The sequence below is a fragment of the Coturnix japonica genome, chromosome 2, assembly GCF_001577835.2.
Source record: "Coturnix japonica isolate 7356 chromosome 2, Coturnix japonica 2.1, whole genome shotgun sequence".
NCBI lineage: Eukaryota > Metazoa > Chordata > Aves > Galliformes > Phasianidae > Coturnix > Coturnix japonica.
Genome location: NC_029517.1, coordinates 39479393 through 39502260, shown reverse-complemented (window position 1 = coordinate 39502260; position 22868 = coordinate 39479393). Strand labels below are relative to the sequence as shown.

The following is a 22868-nucleotide window of genomic DNA, read 5'->3' as shown; positions in this document are numbered from 1 at the left end:
AAATACTGTTAATTTGATGCCAATGATGGAACTACCATGCACTGAATATGTCCTATTTTACAGGAATGTGTTCTCATGCTTTTAAAATTATGAGAAAAAGGAATCGATAACACAGACTTTTAAAGAGGAAAAAAAAGACAACAACCAGTGTCTCTTTTAATAATAATCTGTCCTAACTTCTCTGAATGACTAGAATTCAGATCTCTTTTTAAAAAATATAGCCAACTGGAACCCTGATGAGACCTTAGATCAAGACCACTGGACATGCCATTTCAGAACACAGGTTCTGTCATAGCAGTAATGGCAGAGATATCAGCTAATTTTCTGTTCGGGAAATGAGAACATCCTTCCCCTTGTTCCAGCTAAAGTAAAGAAAATTACTGAAGCCTATTAGAGTGCCTGTAGAACATGTTGAATTTCTATTAAAAGTTCTATCTTCCATTGCGTTAACTACTTAGAGTATTGGTATATGATTGTCTGCTATACTGTACTATAAGGAAACATTTAAGGTCTCTCAGATCATTTCTGAGTATGTTGAACTAAGAGCTGTTGTGCCAGTGGTGCACATTAACTTGCTCAGACTTCTATTTAGCCTAAAAACTTGATTTTTTTAGGAAAAAAAAATGATTAGTCACGCTAATTTCTCCATCAGTTAAATTTAGTCTTTGTAACTTATTTTATTCACACTGTTGTTTTATCAGCCTCTAGGTGTGATGCTTTCACAGTTATCTAATCTGTTATTTCCAGATTACCTGCAGTAAACTGGAACCGTTCTTTGGAGTGTGTTCGTGGAATTTCTTCATTCTAGTGGTAGTCTGATATCTTAGCTGGGAAGGGGTTCAATCGTTTTAGTAATGGAACATTAATATTTTTTTTTCTTGGCAGGATAGAATCTGTTTTTGTTTCAATTAAAATAGAGAGGTGATACATGCTCTGAGCTGCCAGAAAGCTGTACTTGGCCAATATTTCATATGGGAAAATGCATTTTTTTGCACTTTTTCCCTCCATTTTTGAGATAAATATTGCTTCGGCATAAAGCCATAGATGATATTAGTGACAAACAACACTGAAAATGGGCAATCATACAGATAACCGAATGAGCAGCAGCCTTATCTGTGATGCATAAATGCTAGTGATTTACTAAGTGGTGTGCAGGGGTGGGATTTAATGCAAAGGTAACATCACAATAGGCAATCACTGCTTCAGCATCCTGATGATGATGAGCTGTAGGAGCTACAGGAACGTTCCTGAGGCAGCACTGAGGTAGTCAGCAGCACTGTATCCTTGGGGTCAGCACCTTGGGTTGTACCAATGGACACCAAAGTCTTGTTTGTTATACTGGAAGATCTGACCAATGGAGCACTGTCTGTTGGTCCAGCACTTCTCAAATGCCCGTGGGTAGCGTGTGGGAAGCAATCTCCTTTGTGCATTTGTATTAGGATGCTGGCTAGGCACTTAGAGTACATCTGTTAGAAGATGACTTGTTTACATTGTAATTACTAACAGTGAAGTTTGGAGACTTCATGCAGTAGCTGTAAACAGTCAAGGTTACTTAGCATGAATGTAGTGAGCCACACTCTTTCCAAAAAATAACTTGCATGTTTTGAATTACAATTTTATATCTGTTAATAAACAAATGTGGAGCTAAAATATGGTTTTCTTTTCTCTGTGAGCATACGTGTGTATTGTGAATTCAAATGCAAGGGTTTTGTAAGAAGCTAAGAGAGTTCTTATTCTTTTGTTGAGAGTGCCAAGTACAAATTAGAGATAGTCATGGTGATTTTCACCATGGCTGGTATTTCCAGTCAGCCACTGCTCAGGGAAAAAGTATTTACCATTACTTTATCATGCTATCATTATCATGTCTTTGATAAATTCCGAAGTGGATAATTTTTGCCTCTTGGAGGATTGAAGATAATTCTTTTAGCAATCAGTAAGCAGAGTGATTCAGCTCAATAGTTCCTGTGATATCTTTTTAATAAAATTCTGAATTGAAATTGATACCACCGTGAGGCTCTCATATGAGTGGTACAGAAACGAGTGGTTGTTGGATAGTTCTGGTGAAATTCTGGTACACTGTGATTGGATTTTGTCATTTATGCTCAGACTGCTCCTGATAGATGAGATTGGAATATTTTCAGTCATATTTCCACAATATCCCCAAGTGACCTAAGGAACATTTTCTTTTTATCCAGAACATCTTTTTTAAAAAAGTTATTATTGTTTTTTAATTGAATGTATTTTCATTAGTTGTTTTGCTTTCCAGCAATGAATCTTAATACTCTTGAAATTGCAAAAGTGAACGGAGAGGCAAGTTTAATTAAAACTTCATAATGAATTCATCAGTAGGATATGCTATTTCAATACATTCCTACTTTCCAGTCAACATTAGCTGGTATTTTACACCACTTTTTGTGTGTGTAAAGTTGGTGTGGCTATTGGTGAGATTATGTTCTGTGGTACAAATCATGTGGAAAATATAACAGGTATCCTACGTGAATTGAGCCTTATTGAAGTTTAACAAATACCAAAGGTGTTAATTAGCTCACTTTATTACATTTTGAAAGAAAGAGGGAGAAAATGAGATGCTATCTTAAATGCAATTAAATTAGATGAGAATGTGAGAGATTACAGAGGAGAGAGACACCTTTGTTTTCTAAATGTTAGCGACAGTGTGGGGACATGGAATAAGTTTTTGTATTTTGTATCTTGTGGGAACGAGAAATAAATGAGAGCATTATGTAAGCGGCATTACTGAGTTTTGATTAAAATCTGTGTGGGTTGATTATTTTTTAATTTCAAAGTGCTTTATCAAAATGCTGAACTGTTACTGCAAAGAATCACTGAAATACTTCTTTCTAGACTGTGCTCGCTTCTCAGATTCATTATTTTAATCTGTTTCCAGCTTTTCACTGTCTCTTCATTCTTCTTCGTGGTAGTGGTGGTTTTTGGCTGTTGTCATCAAATAATCATTTGAGTTGGGAGGGACCTTTAAATAACAGGTTGCTCAGAGGCTGGTCCAGCATGAACTTCAATGCCTCCAGGTATGGGGCATCCACCAGCTCTCTGGGCGGCCTGTTCCTGCTCTTCACTACCGTATAGTAGTACTACAGTATTACTACTGTAAAATAATCTTCCTTTATATCCAATCTAAATCTTCCCTCTGTCTCTACTGTACTGAGGACTCCTTATCTGGATGCAGTACTCCAGGTGATGCTTCACCAGTGCGGAGCAGAGGGGCAGGATCTCCTCCCTTGCGCTGCTGGCAGCACTGCTTTGGATGCAGCCTAGGTTACAGCTGGCTTTTTGGGCTGTGAGGGCACATTGCTGTCTTATATCCAGCTTGGCATCCTCCAGTACCACCAGGACCTTTCTGTCAGGGCTGTGCTCCATCCTTACATCCCCCAGGTTGTACTGATAGCAGGGTTGCTGTGACCCAGGTGCAAGATTTTGCACTTGGAAGTGTTGAACCTCATGAGGTTCTCTTGGGCCCATTGCTCCAGCCTGTCTTTGTCCTTCTGGACAGCATCCTGTTCCTCACGTGTGTTGACTGCCCCCCACAGCGTGGTGTCATCTGCTGACACTTGCTGAGGGTGCTCTCAATTCCTCTGTCTCACTTGTGTGTGCACATTTGTGAGACTGAGTGCAGGAAGAATGACAGAAAGTTACCACTGAAGCCAGGGGTGGTTTCTGGAAGATGGAACTTGCAGCTGTGGATCATCTATTTAATCAGTGTTTGGAATTAGTTTCCATCAGTTGTGTCAGGGCACTGTAACTAGAGGCTTGTGTGCAGGCTTTGCTATATTGATGCACATAGTCAGCAGGCCTTCTCATTTGCATTCTTGCTTGTCTTATCACAGACTCTTAGTAAATAAATATATTCATTTACAGACATTTTTGATGCTACTTGTGTTTGTTTTCTTAGAATTTGGAATGCATCAATCTAGATTTAAGAAAGATGTATCAGCTCTCTGCTCATAGCATTCAGGCACACTGAGCACTTCAGGGAAGCAGACAGGTTTCTTATTTCTTTACAAACACTAAGAACAATTCACTGCTTGGTTTTACCTAGAAATGCTGATGGAAGCATAGAACTGAGTGTTAAAAGATCATTGTCATCATTGTGTTACATCGTGCTTACTGATCTCACCCACTAGTGTCAGTATGATAGGCTGGCTGTCATGGCAGATGGAAATCTTCTGAGAGGAAGAGCTGAGCTCTCAGAGTGGAAGTTAACTGTCTCTTCTTCTGCTTACTCCAACAGTCATATTGAGAGCTCCGGCCATCATTAATGGCAGATTTCTGGCTGTTCTTCTAAATGATCCTTAGTCCTTTGCTACAACCCAATATGAATTTAGACTCTTTGGGTTTAGGTGTTTCAAGATGCAGCTGTTTTCCTTTTTAATAACCTGCTTGTGGAAAGTTTTCTCTTTGCCCATATATCACTTCATGGTCCTACGCAAGATGTAGAGCACTGAGTGGCAGAAAATACACAACCCCGCCTGATCATGTGAGCTCCTGAGGATCTTAGGGTATGTCACTGGTGTGAAAAATTTAACTGGTGCTTTTAACTGGGCAGAGTGTAAGTAACTGCTACTCTGAGAATCTACCAGTGCCTGCTTCCTCAAAGGGAGGATTCATGCAAGGAAAGGGTGACTGCAGAAACACAGCTGGCTGTGGGGACAGCTTCTGCCATCTTAAAATGGCTGTGGGGCTATAATCTGCCTTCCTTTACCTGGTACAGACATCTTCAGATTATGTAGGCTTCTCTTCTACAAGATAGGTTCATTATTTGTCTTTCTTTTTCCAAGTGATTTGGAGAAGATCCTGTCTGTATGGAGAAGTGATGCTTGGAAGAACAGGTCACTCCAGTGAGCAGAATTGATCCCGTGACTGCATAAAGTTTAAAGGCCACTGTCAGAAGCAATCAAGTCAGCATTTAAGAAAGTTGATGACTCTTTTTTCCTTTCTTTCTGCTCATCTGTAATGTGAGAGGGAGCAGCCATGTTTTCTGCTAGTTAGAAACTTTGACCAAGCCCTAGAGAGCTTTAAGGAATATCCTTTGGTCTTCCAGATTGCTTTGTTCCTATTTTTACTTTGTTTTGAGCAGGGGAATTGAACTGTTCCTTTATTCTTTGTGCCAAGTTTTGACAGGTTAGTAGTGTATTTTTTCTTCTCTTCCACGTCTCTTGAGATTTTTTGTGTTTGTCAGAGCAATATAGTTTATCTCAGCCTTGTTTTGTGTTGGTTAAGTCAATTTAAGACATAATGCCAAGTGCTGCATGAAGACTGTGGCATTTTAGCTGTAGATGGGTAACACGCTTTGCAGCCAGAAGCTGACCTATTGTTTAGACAATTGCATTTCACAGACCTTTCACATCCATTCACGGTACAGAAGTAAAAGAGACAATGAACTTGAAATCATTTTCTAAACCACCGTGCATGTTACATTCATCTCTATAGCAACTATATAAATAGATCTATCCTGGAGATTAATTTGAGGATATTTTTAATCTCTTTAAATTCAGGTTTCTTCCTGAATCTTGAAGTAGTGTATTTCTTCAGCCCTTCAACTCAAGGAATGCTATTGGTTGTTAAATTGAACTGTATTTGACTGTGATAAGTGAATGCATCATGTGATATTTTTAATACACAAGGTAGAATTGGGAAGATTTGTGTGAGCAGATAAGTCCTGCTATCGCTGATCTCCTGCTAGCACTGATGGTACAGGGATAAAATGTCTGCATGCTAAGCTGTCTGAGCATCAGTCAGCCCGTTCAAGGAGTCTGCAACAGAGAGTGAAGCTGTCATTTCCTCATCCTTTTGCTCGTGAGCATGAGAAATGGCTTTGTTGCGCCTTGGTTTTGGCTATCCATCTGCACCCAGGAGATATTCCAAAGCCAGATTTTACAGACATTTGCCATGAGTAATTTTTGTTTTAATCTCACTTAATATGCATCAGTAAAAGAAAACATTTCTGGGGATGCATCTGCATGTTCAGCTAAAGAAATGGGGCTTAGAAAAGAGGAAGTCTGTATACTACATAGAAAAAATACCTGCTTTGTGTGGTGATCTCTGTCCGTAGCCAGTTGGCCAGCACTAGTAACAGTCAAACTGAGCTATACAAACTAATATTTTACTATGTCCTTACAAAACTCCTGAGGTTTGTAGTTTCTGTAAAGTTTACCTTTTTTTCTCCTCCCTTTTATACCAGTGGCTTTGTTTATGGTGGGGGTATGGAAGCGGGGAGTGCTGTGGGCAGGTGTGCATCAGCAGGGAACCTCTTGTAGCTTAGGCTCCAAATGAGATGTTTCCACTGAATGTTTATAATGTGAGGAGGTGAGATGTTCAAGTCTGACATTTTCTGACGTTGTAATGTGAGGAATAATTTCTCTGATAAAGGGGACGTTTCTAAGACATTATAGCATTTTGATTTCTATTAGAGTTTTACACCAAAATTGTGGTTTGTGTAGACACTTTGCTGTACTGGCATGAGATGTGGCCGATCACAGGTGAATACCTCTTTTATTGCTGCACCGTCTACTTAATCATATGCAGTAGGTTTAGTTTAAGCTCAGCATTAAAAATTAGAATACTTAGGAGTCATATCTGTTAAAATATTTTGCTATTAAACTCAGTGGATGCCAAAGGCACCTTTACAAATGTGTCTATAAAATATGTTTTATGAAGGAATCAGTTGAAGTCGGAGGTTTAGGAGGATGTGGCAAATGAATAAAAGTAGTTCAAACCAGAAACAAAAAGAGATTCTATACATCAGTAATAAACAGTTTTTTTTCTGTATGGAGTTAGCTTATAAGATTAATATTGCTGGGCTTGCTTTCTCATTGCTTTTTGAATTGCTATTAAAGAACAAGTTCTTTATGTAAGTATGTACTTAAGGGGTATTATTAAGCTTGTATAACTATAATCATATTGTTTGAATTTATTGCACATTTGTAGGTATGATAAACGGGACTGGTTTTTACCTAACATGTGAGTGTATCTAATGATAGTGGATTAAACATTGACCATGCTTCTCCTAGTTCTTAAAGAGGCTTTTTGAATCTTTACTTTTTTTTGCTAGATAAGTCATGTTTCTAAATAATTCTCATGTTAGCAGGAAAGATATATATTCAACAAAAATTATGCTCTCTATATATCTGTTAAACATTTTTAACCTTTATTTATTTGAAGTCCTGAAATACATTGTGTCAATCTGCAGTCTGTATTTACAACAGATTTTTTAAGTAAAACTTGACCAAAATATATTTCCTCATCATCTCGTTCTTATCTGACAGACTTAAGGTTATAGAGCATGTTGTGGTTTTATCTTTTCTCTTCAGCAAAAGGAAAAGCAATTAGTAGTCTGCACATCACATATAGTTATAAAACCCTTGGTTCAAATAATTTTGCTTGCTTTCTTGTTTTCTGTAGGGTGAATATTTGATTCTGCGTAGCTGTAACATCCACTGCTAATTTGGACCACAAGACAAATTACAAAGGCTTGATTTTTGTCACTGCCAACTCAGTATTGAAATAGTCTTGAGGATTTATTGCATAATGCTGTGAGCTCCCTCTAACATCAAATTGTTGATAGCCAGTTTGTTTCATATTCATCTCTTAAAACAGACGTAGCCCTCGTGGGCATGCTTTGAAGAAGTTCAATTCAGATAAAGCAGTGCTAAAATGCAAACCACGGTTGTTATTTTGAGGCTTGTGTGTGTTGCTAATGTCATTCCAGAAAGTTGCATAAGATTGTGTCTTTCATTTTTTTGCTGGCAGGTGCTAAATCCAATGGGATGGGACGCATTTGGTTTACCAGCAGAAAATGCAGCAATTGAGCATGGTCTTCACCCTGCAAGCTGGACACAAAGGTGATTTTTAATGAATATTGGTAGTGTAAATGTCTGTACTATAGAGCCCAGAAAGTAACAAAACAGAGCAAAAACAGTGTAGAAGAAATGCAATATAGGAAGAAGCTAATTTGCTGTTGTTTTGTAGAACTGTGCAGGTGACTCAATTTCAAAAGCTTGATGTGTCAAGATGATTTTCAGGGCTTCCTTCTCAATTACTTGTAAACAGCTAGGATATTGAAGAAGTGACATTTCCCAAATGTCTAAAGCGGTGAATAAGAAATAAATCAGAATTCTGTTAAAGTGAGTTAAATTTTAGTATAGAATACACAGTTGAGAAACCTACGTGGTTAGGTTTACCAGCAGTTTTCAGTAGTGTGAGAAAGAAGTTAATTTTCTCATTGGAGACCGAGTATCTAAAATGATAAGCAGCCATTATTGCTAAGAAAATTTTGTGCTTTAGACCTCAAGATTTGTTGTTGTGCGAGACTCAGAAACTGGTTTTCAAAGTGAAGTTGTTTGTTGTGCTGAAGCTGTGGTATCTTTTTGGACTCATTGTGGCTGCTTATCCCTGCGCACAGCAAAGCACCGCACAGCTGTTTGCTCATTCTGCATCCCCCTAGCTCCCAAGCTGGTTGGAGTGAAAACTGGAAGGATCCAGAACTTGAAGGCTGAGATAAAGACAATTTATCAAGGAGGGATAGAAAGAATATGGGACATCCCTTTGGCCTGTCTGGGTGGGCTGTGCTGGCTGTGTCTCTTCCAGCTCCTTGTGCATCCCCAGCCCCTCACTGGCAGGGCAGGGCAGGAAGGAAGTACTTTGACTTAGTGCAAATACTGCTCAGCAATGACTAAAATGTCATATTATCAACATTATTCTTATCCTAAATTCAAAACACAGCAATGTACCAGCTTCTAGGAAGAGAGTTAACTCTACCCTAACCCAGAACTGACCTTGAGATAATGCTGTTTCTGTTAAGTTCTTGCATGCTTCTAGTTCTTGGTTAAGATCATTTGCTACTTTTCCTGCTAAAATATGGTGGCAACTGAATTTGCTTAAGGAAAATGCATGTAATGCAGTGCATGTAAATTTTTTGTCATTTATGCTCAATTCTCTAAATTTTCTTCTTGTTGGCTTGGTATGAAAATATTCATTACCACCAAAGAAAGAAAGAAAGAAAATGAAAATTAAACCACCCAAACCACTGTTTTAGTTTTTTTTTTAAGCAAGCCTGGAAAGCCACTGTGCGCAGTGTGTTGTGTGACATCAGTTATACCATATGTGAAGTTAGCAAAAAGGAATTCACAAACCTGTGGCTATGTGGAAACATTGCCTGGACTATCAGCAAAAAATTCTGCTACCAGTGTGCCTTGCTTTGGACAAATACACTACTTTTGTTAAAGGAGCTTATTATTTTTCTGAAGAATATGGTGGGTAAGCTGGTGATTTCTGTCTAATTTTAATAAGCCTGCTGTAGCTAAGCTGCAATTTTTATTTTATTTTTTTTAGATCCACATATCTGTTATATCCAAATGGCTCATTTTTAACTCTATTATCTTGTCAGAGTCTTCACCAGAAAGAACATTACTGTGATCTGTATTTACATGTCAAATGAGGCACAAAGATTGAAGTTTGTAGTCCGGAGGGAACTAGGCTGAGGAGTACTTGTTGACTACAGAAGGGTCAGGATTTGCTCCTCACTGCCACGTGCTCCCTTCTCACGTGTTTTAGTAGCTTTGGTACTCAGGACATCTTGTTGAACTGGCTCAGAAGAAAGCCATTCTGCTGATTAAGTGAGCTGAATGAGCTCAACAGAAAAATGGTGAGCCTGTGGGGTAGAAACTGGGCAATAGTAAGCTGGCCTGTCAGCTCAACTTGCCTCATCCAAGAAGGATCATATGGAAACATGTGGCAGGGTACTGCTTGAGCTGACCCTCTGTTTATTTTTCTCATACATTTAAACCAATTTGGCTAGTCATTACATGTGCTAGATATTTCATATGGGAAGTAAATTTTTGCCTTTAAAATTTAGTACTGGAAAGAATAGCTGTCTAAGAGTTAACTAGCAACATTATAGCAACAATTAAGACAAGTTAGGCTATGTTCATTGGGACCGATTATAACATCCGAGCAAGACAATCATTTCTATAGCCTTTTTTGGGCGTGTGTTTGTGATTTTGCAAAGGAAGGAAGTTGGTTCATAGTACAGGCAGGATAAATTCTGACCACTGAAGTCAGTACATCCATTTTATCCGCTGTCCCCTGTCGTAAATGTTTCTGAAGCCTGCAGCAGGGATGACAGATGTATGAGGAGCTGTAATATGGGACATGTTTTAGTCATCCATGCAACAGAGACTGACACCCCTTTGAAAGGGGAAACACCATAAGCATCACAGCTTGCTTGATCCAGGAGTGAATAACCAAATTCAGATCATCGTCATGCTCTGAAGAGGTGACTTAAAAATGAGCTCCAATTGACTATTACTCCTTATATTCATTATGTTAGGGGAAAAAACTGATGAAGATGGAGTTGCTTAAATGAAACCTAAAGAAGACCTTGTTGGCAAAAATCAGAGTAGAGACAGAAACTTTGTGAGAATACCCTGGAATCTGATATTTTTAAGTAGGTGAAATTTGGGTAGGAATTTACTATAAGCAGTGTTACTGAAGGTACAATTTCCCCTATTGGAAGTTGTGACTGTAAGACTTACTTGTTTGCTTGTACTGATGTTATTCTTCTGGGAAACCTTTTCAGGTTTAAGTGGATCTCTGCACTTCTAGCAATACAAGATGAAAGATATGTTGTACAGAAAGGAATTGTTGGGTATATCAGAAAACTGCATCCAAATATGTGCAGAATAATTGTATACACAGCCATTGAAATGGAACCAGAATACATACCAGGATAGTGATTTTTAAAATTATTTAAGATGAGTATTCTGACAGTTTATTGTACTTGATTGGTAGTGAGATAATAGCGTGTAGATGTTAACTGGTACTTTTGATTTCTCAGAATTTTATAAGAACCTGATGTTAAATGCAGTCACATGATACGAATAATTGTAAGTGAATACTTCTTTTTCTTCTCTTTGCAGTAATATTCAACACATGAGGGAACAGTTTGATGCATTAGGTCTGTCTTTCACTTGGGAAAGGGTAAGATTTTCTTTACTAGTGTCTGCTGTTTTGTTTTACTGTAAAATGGAGTTCTGAAAAGTCTGGAATTTTAAGATTTTAAACTTGACAACATAGAAGCCTTGAAAGCGACCAGTTTAGTTTGATGCTGTAAGCTATAAAATTACATTTGATTGAAGTGGTAAATAGACCTTCTGTGGTACTTCTTATCAAACTTCTCTTACTTTCATTATAGTAATGTAGTCTGTTCATCTCAAACTGTAGGAGAATCTTTCTTTAATGTGATTTCATTTTTACTTTGTGTTTACATTTGGATATTTCTCTGCTTTTCTGCTGCTTTCAGAGTAGCAATTTTCTTTGTTAGGAGTTTAGGTAGTAGTCTAAACAGGTGTTTCTGAAGCAGCATACATCTCTGTTAAGGTTTATATGTATTTTTTTGGAGGAGTTTTTTTTTCAGTGCATATGTTTGGTAATATAGTCAGCAGTTTAAAGCTAATGACTTGAAATGTGAATTTGGTTATGTTCTTTTAAACATGAAGGATAGTCCTGCATTATCACTGTTGTCCATATTATGACTGCTTTGGAAACTAGAAATTCTATTTAAAACACTAATGCTTGAGAGTCAGACGTTCACCTTAAAAGCCTTACCAACACAACCAGACGTAGCTAATCTTGCTTTCAAGATAAAAATGAAAGAAATTAATTTTTGAAGCAATCATAGTAGGGTTATTGCATTAACTGGTGAATCAGCCACAGTCACTAACTTTATATTCTTAGCAATAATCGTTACTTATCACCTTAATATGATTCTGAATAGCCTGATGGAGATGCTAATCTTGAATTTTTATTACAGTTTTGTAGCTCTGAAAAGGAAAAGGATTAATTTTCTGGCAGTATGAGACCTGCCATCTGTTGTTGTTAATTGAGAAGGTGAAGTTTTTTTCTTTTGTATGTTTCTACATTAAAATAAAAAAAATACTTTGTCGTATCTTTTAAATGGCGAGATTTTCAGTAAGAGCCTTTTCATTAAGATTGTAGTTTTTGTGGTAACAAAAGTTGCTCTGAAAAGAATTCTTTTCTGTGGCAGATTCACTTCATGCATTCTTGACAATTATTTTCTTAAAGTGTTATTATCTCGGAGGTTTTCTTTATGTGCGGTACAGCAATAGCACACAACAGTGCAGTCATGTGTGCATATCAGTATGTGCATATGGAACACACAGGAACGGAATGTCTTAGAGTGCCTTTCAAGAAAACTGGGAAAGTTCACTGGGGTATGCAGACCTTTGTGTAGCCCTTATGTTCTGAAGAAGAGATGGAGAACTGATAGTAATGAAAACCATGTCAGAAAGTATAAGTATACAAGGAAAGATCATTTGTCATCCTCATGCCTGTTCTCTGAGACCTACCGCCACTTTCCTAGCAAACCGTGTTATAGTTAATGAGCTTTCAGAAGCTTCTGAATATATTTGGAGTGGGCATTAATACTGTACAACTAAGTTCATTTTTAACAGTTGTATAATTCAAATAATTCCGAATGCTCCAGAGGCACACAGTCTGTGTTTTTGAAAGATGAGTTTTTAAAATGATGGATATATATTTTCTTTGAAACACAATGTCTGTGTTTTTACTCCTTAAATAATTAAGTTGTATTTTACCTAGGAAGCTTGCCTTATTAATTGCGTTGAAAGTAACCTGGATGGTAGCCAGTAGGAAGAGTGAGATGATTAATCAATGCAAAAAATATATGACACCTGAAATATATCTATTGTACTTTGTATTATAGTATACTATTATATTAAATGCACAGATGTTTGAGCTAGGTAAAAGAATGTCTTTGGGAAGGAATGGCTTAAGTTACAGCAGTATATTGTCCAGGCTGTTAAAGTCTGCTTCTCTGCAAGGCTAATTAGGCTGAGCAGAGCATCTTACTGTCTCGGCTGTACTGCTGCTGGGCTAACTCGAGCATCTTTGCACAGCAATGCACCGTGCTGTGCAGGTACTTACCTTAAAAGTGAGCTCCTTGAGGTAAGGAATATTTTCTTATTATTCTATACTTGTATGGCAGTAAATCAGTGGCTTGCTAAATACTGTGGCATTGTAAACAAATCCAGCAGTGTTAGTGACTCCTATGAAAAATGAGGAAAAAACACCTTTTATATGAGTTAGTCTAATTAACTGAGACTGTTGTGCAAAACATGAGTTGGTTTTTAATCAAATTCCGCTGGTCTTTTTCCAGTGTGCTCCTTCATTCGGTTAAAGCTTAGTATCTAGCAAGTACCTGCTAAGGGAAACACATTCTCCTACCTTAGTTCCCTATTTAAGTGTGGGGGTGTGGGGTGAACTGCCTTTATAAAGCACCAAAGTTTTGTAATAGCTGCCAGAGAATCCTGTATGGCCAGCTAAGATAATGTGGGAAAAACTGAAGTACATTTTACCATTTTACAAACTTTAGGGGGAAAAAAAGATGAGAAAAGAATGAAGAGTGCATTTGGAATATTCAGAGTGTGGAGATGTGCTGAGGAAGCTGACTGCTTACAAAGTCATGTCTGGTGTTCAAGAAAGTTCTGTCTAGGAGGATGAAGCCTAGTTTTAATTTTTTTTTGCTTGGTAAAATTACTGTGAGCAAATCCCAGCACTCCTGGATAATAGAAGTTTCCTGTTATCCATCTGTTTCTTTTCATTGTATTCTCTTAAACGTACTTTCTGGTTTTGATTTGTATGCCGTCACAGTCAGTGAAATTACTTAACCAGCACAGCTCAACAAAGACTGCATAAAAGCTAGTGAGATTATTTCAGAAAGCCAGGTTACAAAGGCACTTGGAAATTTTTCTGCTAAACAGAAAATGTAAGCAAACTACAATGTAATTAAATGCATTAAAAAGCTCTGTCAGTACTTTGCTTTAGAGGAGGCTTGAATACTAATACTGCTCTGACATTATTTCCCTGAAATGTAGATATTTTCAGTGTGTCAGATAGTAATTTTTTTTGAAAACATTGTTATTCTGGAGGAAGATTAAAAAAAAATGAGCTAAGTAAGGGAGAAAACGTTTCTATTGTGAACCTACAGATCCAGGGTTAAAAAGATGCAGTTTAAGGATGGAAAAAGTGTCTTTGAGAGACAGTAAAGCACTTGGAAAATGAAGACCATTTTTGTTTCATTTTTAAGTTAACAACAATTTTGCCTTTCCTGGTGATCAGATTTCCCCAGAACACCATGGCAGACAGCACTGCGAGCTGTCTGTCACTTCTGCTACAGATTATTTTCAGAAGAATCGTTAATTGCACTTTTTGAAGATTCTTATCTTCAGCACCGAGGGGTGGAGAGCGAATGACTTTCCCTTTCTTTTGCTCAGCAGTGCCATCAGGCTGAATGCGCCTTAACCACTCATTCACCACTTTACCACTGTTTTATGTAACTTTCTTCTAAAAGGTGGCTTGTACTGCCAGCATTTTTCAGTGTGATTAACGCTGCCCTTCTGCACCATGTGTTTTAAAAGAAGAAGCTTTTGGTAAATTCTCATTGTTCAAATGTTTTTCTGTTTTGTTTTGAAGTTGTCATTCTGCCTGGGCATGCATGCATAAAACTGTTACAGCAGACAGGGATTTAACTGTTAGATTTTCTTCTTATCCACCTCTCACCGATAATCAGTCACCCTACTTGTAATTGAATAGAAAAAGGCGCCATTGATATAAGGCTATTTTTTAGCAGGAAATATATCTGTATTCCAAAATGTAAGTACTGCACAGTGTTTGCAGCCAATAATGCATGAAACTGAGGGCGTTTGACATACAAATATTCAAACGACTTTAGAAATGTCATTCAGTCAAACTCTAAGCCTCCAAAAATTAAATAATTATCCTTGCAGCTTGGTGGTGTGTGCCCTTTAATACCAAAATGGAAAAATGGGGAATTAAAGATATTTAATCTTCCCAGATAGATCTTGAAAAAATCCATTTCAGGTTTTTCTCCCTATTGTCTTTTTAGTCAAGTGTAATATGGCTGTCTTCAGTACAGTGTAAGTACTAGAAACAAAATGATAAGTAATAAATGAGGAAATGAATTATCTCTGGTTCTGTGTTATCCCCCAAACAAGTGGATCTTACAGCAAGTAAATAGTTCTATGCAGTCTGTAAATGTTATTTATATTAAAAAAACAATGCTGTGGAAGTTGCTTGAAGATAGAACCTTTAGCTACAAAATAGGCAGTTGTAAATGTGGCAGATTTAAAACAAATAATGAATTTTAAGACGGGGCATTTGAACAATTTTATTAATGACAGAAATTTGCCATGCAGAACTTGTTTTTGTTTACTGAAGATTCTCTCCTGCTGGCTTTACCATTGTTTGACAGCTGCAGTTTTGTATCAGGTTTTTCATAGTGTTTCGTTCTTTCACCTTAACATGAACCAGGTGCTTATGGAGTTTCACTGCTGTCACAGTAGAGTAAGAATGCCAGACATCTGTAGCTGAGAATGTATTTGCGAAAAGAAATATACCTTTGTATCTGCATGTTGATACCAGCTTGCAACATTAATCCTTTCCTCACACTGTTTGTCTGGGACAGATTGCTGTGCTGAGGTAGAAAGGATTAAACAAGGCAGTTGTTGGTGTGGGGATAAGGGTCCTCCTCACTGTACTTCAGCAATATCTGCTGTTCTTGGAAGCTGGCCACTTTTAAAGGTGGTTCATTTTAATTGTGTCATTCATGTTGGAGGAAAGAGAATTAACAGTGAACAGTGGTAAAGATCAGCTTTGGTGACAGCAGCAGATAGTTATTTTAGCTAGGAACCTGACAGGAGGAAAAGAGAAAATGGGTGGGAAGGAGGGAGGAGATGCCATCATTCTTCATGGTTTTGTGGTACCTTCTCAGGTGCTGTGGCGATGGGTTGCCACTAAATCTGTCATGGATCTCTGAAGAGCACATGCAATTGACAGCAGAGCAATATGTTTCATATATGTAAGAGAGGTTCTGGGTTTTAGTGTATATTTCATCTTTGGAATAAATGCGCTAATATCCTTTTTATGTATATTCACCGATCTGCTTTATGATACAGGGTTATAAATGTGTGTTTTGCTAGTGCTCAGCTCACAGATATCTTTTTAAAGGGCTGGATGGATGCCATCATGCTGTTTTGTAAAGCCTTTATACAAACCCTTCTCTGCATTTCTCAGTTAGGTCAATTCTGTTGCTCACATAATCTTACATTGTACTGCAAGGAATGGTCTCTGTTCTTTTGGATGTCTGATATTAAGAGATGAAACTCCCTTGCCTGAGCAGCATCACACTGACAGAACTAACTTTGTGGAGACAAAATATATTTGCATACACATGTGTGTGTATGTGTGTACATGTACATATGATAATGTGTAGTTGAATAGAAATAAACCAGATTTCTTACTTTTTTTTAAATTATTTTTTCAAGTGCAGAGAGCAGGGTTTAATCAAGCAGATGCTTTTCATGGCTAAGCCTTCACATGCTGTGCTGAAAACTAGCCACTAAGTGTTTGTCTCTGGTCTGGAAAGCCTCTTCAACTCACTTTTGAGGCATATCTACTCAAAGGTCATATTAATTGTTCAAAGCAATATTTCATATTCATGAATATTGTATTCATATTCTGGAATATAAAGTTGTAGAAATACTGAAATTTTTATACTAGGGTGTTTCAGGTGTCATTTAAGCTGCAGAGGCTATTGCTGATGTCATCTGTCACAGGGACTTGGGTGGGAAGCTTACATGATGAGAAAGCCTAGGTGAAAGATATTGTACTATTTGTTGATAAATGTATTCAGTTTGCACTTAGCTGGCATACTGAAGACCCTGTAAGTGACATCAAGTGCTGTCTCTGATATTTTTACATGCTGTTTCCTCAACGCCCACTCCTCTTTTTTATGCTGTCATTTATTTTTATCTGTCTTAATTTCTCTCTTTCACTTGTGACTTCTTGTGAGATATCCTTCACAATTCTTCCATCTTGAAGTTTGGAGTCAACCTTACCCCCTGGTCCTTGCCTGCCAGCCCAGCATTATCTCCTGTCAGCACCATCACTTCCTCAGTTCTGTTCTGTCCTCTACAGGCACCAGTTCAGCTGCAGATTGCTCTGCTCTCTACATAGCCAGCTCTGAGCTGCCTCTGGACAGCCCAGAGTGGCTCTTCCCTCTTTTCAGTACTTAGCAGAGAAAAAGCCATCATGCCTGAGATGACTTCTTGAATAGCTCTTTTTTCTTTTCTTTTTTTTCCCCCTAATTTGGCTGGTCAGTTCAAGTACTCTCCTTTCTATCAGCATTGATATTACAGTGTTCTTCTATTCCATGTCAACAAATAAACTTTGCTCTGCAATGTCAAAGCTGCCCAAGGCCCATGTTCTCTGGTTTTGTGTACAGGTGAATATCACTCATAATAAATGTTACCCAAAAATGCATTTTGTTTTCTGTTTGACATATACTATACATTTCTGAGTTAATTGCTTAAATTAAAATGCTGTGAGAAGTTACTAAGAATAGCTTCAGGTATTTTTATTTCATTTTATTTCTACAGGAAGTAACCACTTGTTTACCAGAGTACTACAAATGGACGCAATACCTCTTTCTTAAGCTTTTTGAATCTGGGATAGTGTATCAAAAAGAGGTACGTACAAACTTTGGCCTATTACATTTTGTACTGCACTAGCTCTGATCACTTATTAGATCAGTGTTTCTGGATGCATTTCTGGATCATCCATTTGCATTCATTAAGTGATTAGATATTTATGGTTCTCTGGTTTTAAAACACTGCAAACTATAATGAATTTTGTGTGTAATGAATGTGGATGGGTATTACAGCATGTCAGACCAGAAATGTTTACACGTCGTTTACACTGAAATGCAGGATCAGAACGTAGCTACAATTAGTTTATTTTCTGGCTTCAGTATGGAATTTTCTACGTCTTAACTTCCCTCTCCTGAAGATGTAAAAGATAATGTGATTGTGAAGAGTCTCTTCAGCAGTGAGATTATTTGTCTGTATTATAGGGCTGTGATGCTGTCTCAGAACTGATAGAATTGGAAGGATAATAGGACATTATGTGTCTAACAGTCTAGTTCCTGAACTCTGTTTGTGACCTGTAAAATATTACAGAAATATTAGATGCTGTAAGATTCTCACAGCTGTTTTTCAGCTAGAAGTACATGAATAAATTCTGGACTTTATAGTATTTTATAAATGACATATGAGATTATCTCAAAAGAGAGGAGTTCAGTTAACCTTTAAGCAGGAGGTAAAACAAAGGAACTGAATTAGCATTCTGAAGAAACTCGGTTCCAGAATACCTGAACCCGAACTGCTGAGCTACATCTAAACAAAGCTACAATTTAGTAAATGTTCCTTACGAAAAATGGAAACTAATAAATTAGCTTTCCATTGTATTTTATGGGAACCAGAAAATCCTACAGGATATATAACCAGTTATGCTACGAACCCAGAGATAGAGGTTGGTGATGGAATGTTGCATTAGGAAAGATGAGGTATTTTAAGCCACTTTTCTGTCAACAAGATAGATTCAGAGATCCTAAATGACAGTTAGCAAGATGAAATGTTTGGTATGTCCTAGCATGCAGAGTTGGGTTGTGCTGGTCTTTTTGTTAGGTTGTTTGCTCTCTTTTCCTTTACTTTTATTTATATATATACATATATATATATATATAAATGTAAACCCTAGCTTTTTGATAACAAACTTATTTTTATCTGTAGATGTATATATTTTTGAGGTGAATCTGAAAAGCTCAAGTCTTGCATTTTCTGTAGGAGATGCACAAAAGCAGTTTTACATGCAGACTCCCACTATGGTAGGATTTTGGTGGTGTTTGAGTACCAGTGATTGGATGTGCTTTAAGAACTTAAATCAGCATCTGTCATCCTGTAGGGAGTGTAATCTCTGTTGAATATAAACCCGTTGCTTTTTGGCAGAAAGCAGATGGCAGAGATATAGCCCGTAACCCTTGGTCTCTTCAAGCTGTCATGTATCCTTAAAGCATACATCTATCCTGTGTCTTCAGCATACCTGCAATATACATTAGGCAGTACTTTCTCACAACTTGAAGCCTCCTGTTTTACAGTTTCTTTTAGGCATGAGGAGATAATTCATAGCCTTACTATGGAGATAAGAATGATACATTTCAAGTGCTACTGTAGTTAGCACTCCAGGAGTATGTGTGTCTGGCTAGGAGTTTCTCTAGTTGGGAAACAGCTTCATTGTGTTTGGGAGCTGGATTTAGTGAGAGTTAACAGTGCCTGTCTGGATGCTGCGGCTTCTGGAGATGGTGCGTCTTAATTCACCACAGCAAAATACTCACTCTTCTTCCTACAGTACAGATCTGATCAGTGTACTGTAGAGATTATTGACTTGGCCGAGCATGTCTCATTTCATTTGAGATGAATTTCTGTCTAGACTGTATTGATTATTCTGATTAGGTATCTGCAGTCTAGTACCATAGACAGCAAACCTGGAAATAGATGCTTATGCTATCTAGGGTTATGACATCTGAGGTTGAATCCTGCCTTAAAAGCTTATGACCTTCACTGGTGTAGAGAACAGATCTAAATAACTTGTGTGAGATGTGTCTTCCTCACTGTGCTTTATTTGTATTGGTAGAATTCAGTTATGTCCTGGAGCTATCATTTGAGGCTGTTGTTTTTACAAAGTTGCCTCTATGACGTAGAATTAGGATCTGAGGATTTAATTTAATATCCAGGTTTTGCATATTACTCAGAAGGCTCTGAGAGATGGAAGGAGCAAAACCCTAAAAGTTCATGGATAAGACCACTCAGCTGTACAGGTCTATAACAGTAGAATATATTGATCACTTACAGTTTCCCAATAAACTGTTTGAAAACTGTTGTAAAAACTGTATGATGTTATTGATGGGAAACAGATGAAAGGTAGACAAACTGTATACAATTCAAATTCCATTGATATACTGAGTTTGTTCAAGCTTGATTTGAAGATGAGTTCGTTTTTATAGAAAATGACTTTAATTACTTCTCTCACACTGATTTACACAAAATTCATTGTAAGCTATGCTGATAACAAAAGTAGCAACAGCATTGCTCAGAAAAATATGGTCTGTGCATCTGTCTTCCATCCTCACCAAAATGTTTATGAAGTGATTGTTGTATTTACTTTTTCTAAGAATACACAGCATATATAAAATTAAGCATTATCAAATTGGAAACCGAGACATTTCAGAAGGTCGGCAGTGATGGATGAAATGTGAATAATACAAAAGCCGAGAATATGTATAGGTTGAGATAGTAAGTTCTCCCAGTACCCAAAGAATATAAACATTTCAAATATCATGTAATGTATTTCAGTGTAGTGGAGCTGGTGCTACTTCTTTTTATTTCAGCTGACTTAACTTTGTTTTAGCTGAAATAGTAGGTAAAACTCAATTTAATAGACCATCTCTTCTACCTGTTCATTTTTTCAAGTTAGTGTCTGTCATTGATGATACTTCTGGAATGGCTGTTTCAGTGCTCTTAGGATTATTTTTTTTTGTAATCTTAAAACCTTTATCATGAATGATCAGCTAACTTGTTCAGTACTGTGAGGAGGAAGTTTTGCTCTCCACCATGTCTGAACACTCAGTTAAACACTAGCGTTTAATTCACTTCAAACGTTAATGCATTTGTATTGATAACTGGTGGGAAAGATGATTGCAAAAGTAATTCACACAATTGACAAGAAATGTGTGGAAAATAACAAGTCTTTCACTTCAGTGCTTCTGTGTGACAATCTCCTCTCGTGTTGTATATCCTCAGTCATCTGTCTTCTTCAGTCTCACTCTCAACACCTTGGATTAGTGCTGGATAACTTTTAAGCATCAAACTATGTAATTTGCAGTATCATAAATTGGAACACTTAGCCATCAAACAAGGCAAATGCTGCAAACTGCTTTTTTCTTTTGAATGTTCGAAATATGCTCACTTGAGTCTGTATTGCTGATGAAAATAAATGTTATCAAAGTGTAGAAAATAGGAGCCCCAAAAATGTTTCTGGATAATTCTTCTGTTATGTAAAATGTAAGATTCTGTTCTTTTTTAGTAGCTGATTAAAATATTTTATTCCTGAAATGTTTTTAGGCCTTGGTCAATTGGGATCCAGTAGATCAAACTGTTCTAGCTAATGAACAGGTGGATGACAATGGTTGTTCGTGGCGTTCAGGAGCAAAAGTGGAACAGAAGTACCTCAAACAATGGTTTATCAAAACTACTGCATATGCAAAGGTATGAGGATCCTGCTTTTGAAATTTGTGGTAGCATTTAAGTGGATCACTCTTTTTCCAGGAATGTTTATTAACTGAATGTGGTCTTCTATGTCTACATGTTTGCATAATATGTAATAATATAATTGTATATGGTTTGTCCTTTTTTGTTGTGAGCTCGAATTTGGACTGCAACATACAGCATATCTTCCACATCTGAGTTCTTAAAAAGTGTCAACTTCCTCTTTTACATGGATGAAATCTTTATTCCATTGAAGTGCTCTGTGTATTGGGAACTCAAGTATAGATTAAGAAAGTTATGTGCAATAAAATATTAAAAATTAATCTTTAACCCCTATCCTGAAGTTCAGATTCAAGAGACCAAATTTCTACCATCTTTTGGGGAGAACGCATGTTGGGTTCATTCATAATCAAGAGAAGACCTAAGATTTCATTCCTGATCCTTTGATTCTCTTTGTGCAAAGAAGACATTTGAAATGTACTTTTTTTCTGATCGTTCTGGCAGTAAGGAGGGAACATTTGCTGTAGTTGAAGAAAAAATTGAATATGTCTGTACAATCACAAAATGATCACAAGGCTCTGAGCTCTTTATCAGTGCTGTCATCATCAGACTTCATATCACCATCATGTTTCAGTGACTACCCCGACATACCATTTGCCTCAGTTTGAGGCTGGAAGTTCTCCAGAGTTTCTACTCTTAGGAATACACTTTTTGTCTATCATCTTTATAGAGCTTATAGGAAGTAATGACTCATATTTCTGGGTTGTATCCATGCTTGACCAGATTAGCAGGCTTTTATTTCCCACTGAGAGAGGTGAATCAGCCTTAAATTTCTACTAAAACAAACCCAATCTTGAAGCAGAAACCTTTCAGTAACCTTAAAACACCTTTGGTTTACAGGATTATTACTTTGTGCTCATCCACCCTTCTCTAGGGAGGAGGATCTACCTTTTTGCTTTAGTCTCTAACTTAAGAAATATCATTACAGAGAAGACATAAGCTTGGTGGATGATCAGGTCTCCCAGATTTAATTATCCAATAAGTAGGCTTTACTGAAAGCCAAGAGGATCTTTTACATCCACAACTGTTTACTTCCCTGCAAAAGATGTCACCTTAAGAGACTACTGTATGCCCTACCTACAAGAAGATAGTAGAGAGTTATGGTGCAGAAATGCTCCTTAACATCCCATCATGAGTGAGAGCTGTTTCTATTTCTTATTCAGGGATAAATGTTTGGGTTAACATACACCAAACCTTTAAGCATTAGTACAGAGGAAAGTTGAGTATTCTACAGATCCCTTTAAAGCTTCCCAAAAGTTTGTTCTGTGCTTGATTGATATTCTGTAGTTCATACAAACAAGTCAATGAATTATGCCGTACTGCTCCCAGCTCAAGTGCTTTGGCAAGCATTGCATTCATGTGCTACTGCTTCTCAGTGTAATGACAGATGCTGCCAGTTATTAGCAGGTGGTTCGGATTTTTCTCTTCACTTACTTTCCCATTTTTATTTTCTGTGGTCCTGGCGCATTTTACACAGTTTCACTCTGCTTCTTTTGGCAAGGGCTTTGTACATTTGATTGTTGAGGGGAATTTTTTTTATCTGATAACTGATGGTAG

At 37.3% G+C, this 22868-nt stretch overlaps 1 protein-coding gene across 6 annotated transcripts in view; it reads left to right on the top strand.

Annotated features, from left to right (window-relative positions):
- Window positions 1–22868, top strand: part of LARS2 (leucyl-tRNA synthetase 2, mitochondrial) — a 110824-nt gene that overhangs the window by 37763 nt on the left and 50193 nt on the right. For all 6 annotated transcript variants that reach the window (XM_032442390.1, XM_032442392.1, XM_032442393.1 and 3 more), the window contains 4 exons: window positions 7783–7874; window positions 10950–11010; window positions 17529–17618; window positions 21108–21251. In XM_032442390.1, coding sequence (XP_032298281.1) covers window positions 7783–7874; window positions 10950–11010; window positions 17529–17618; window positions 21108–21251 — 387 coding nt within the window. The remainder of the gene's footprint in view (window positions 1–7782; window positions 7875–10949; window positions 11011–17528; window positions 17619–21107; window positions 21252–22868) is intronic.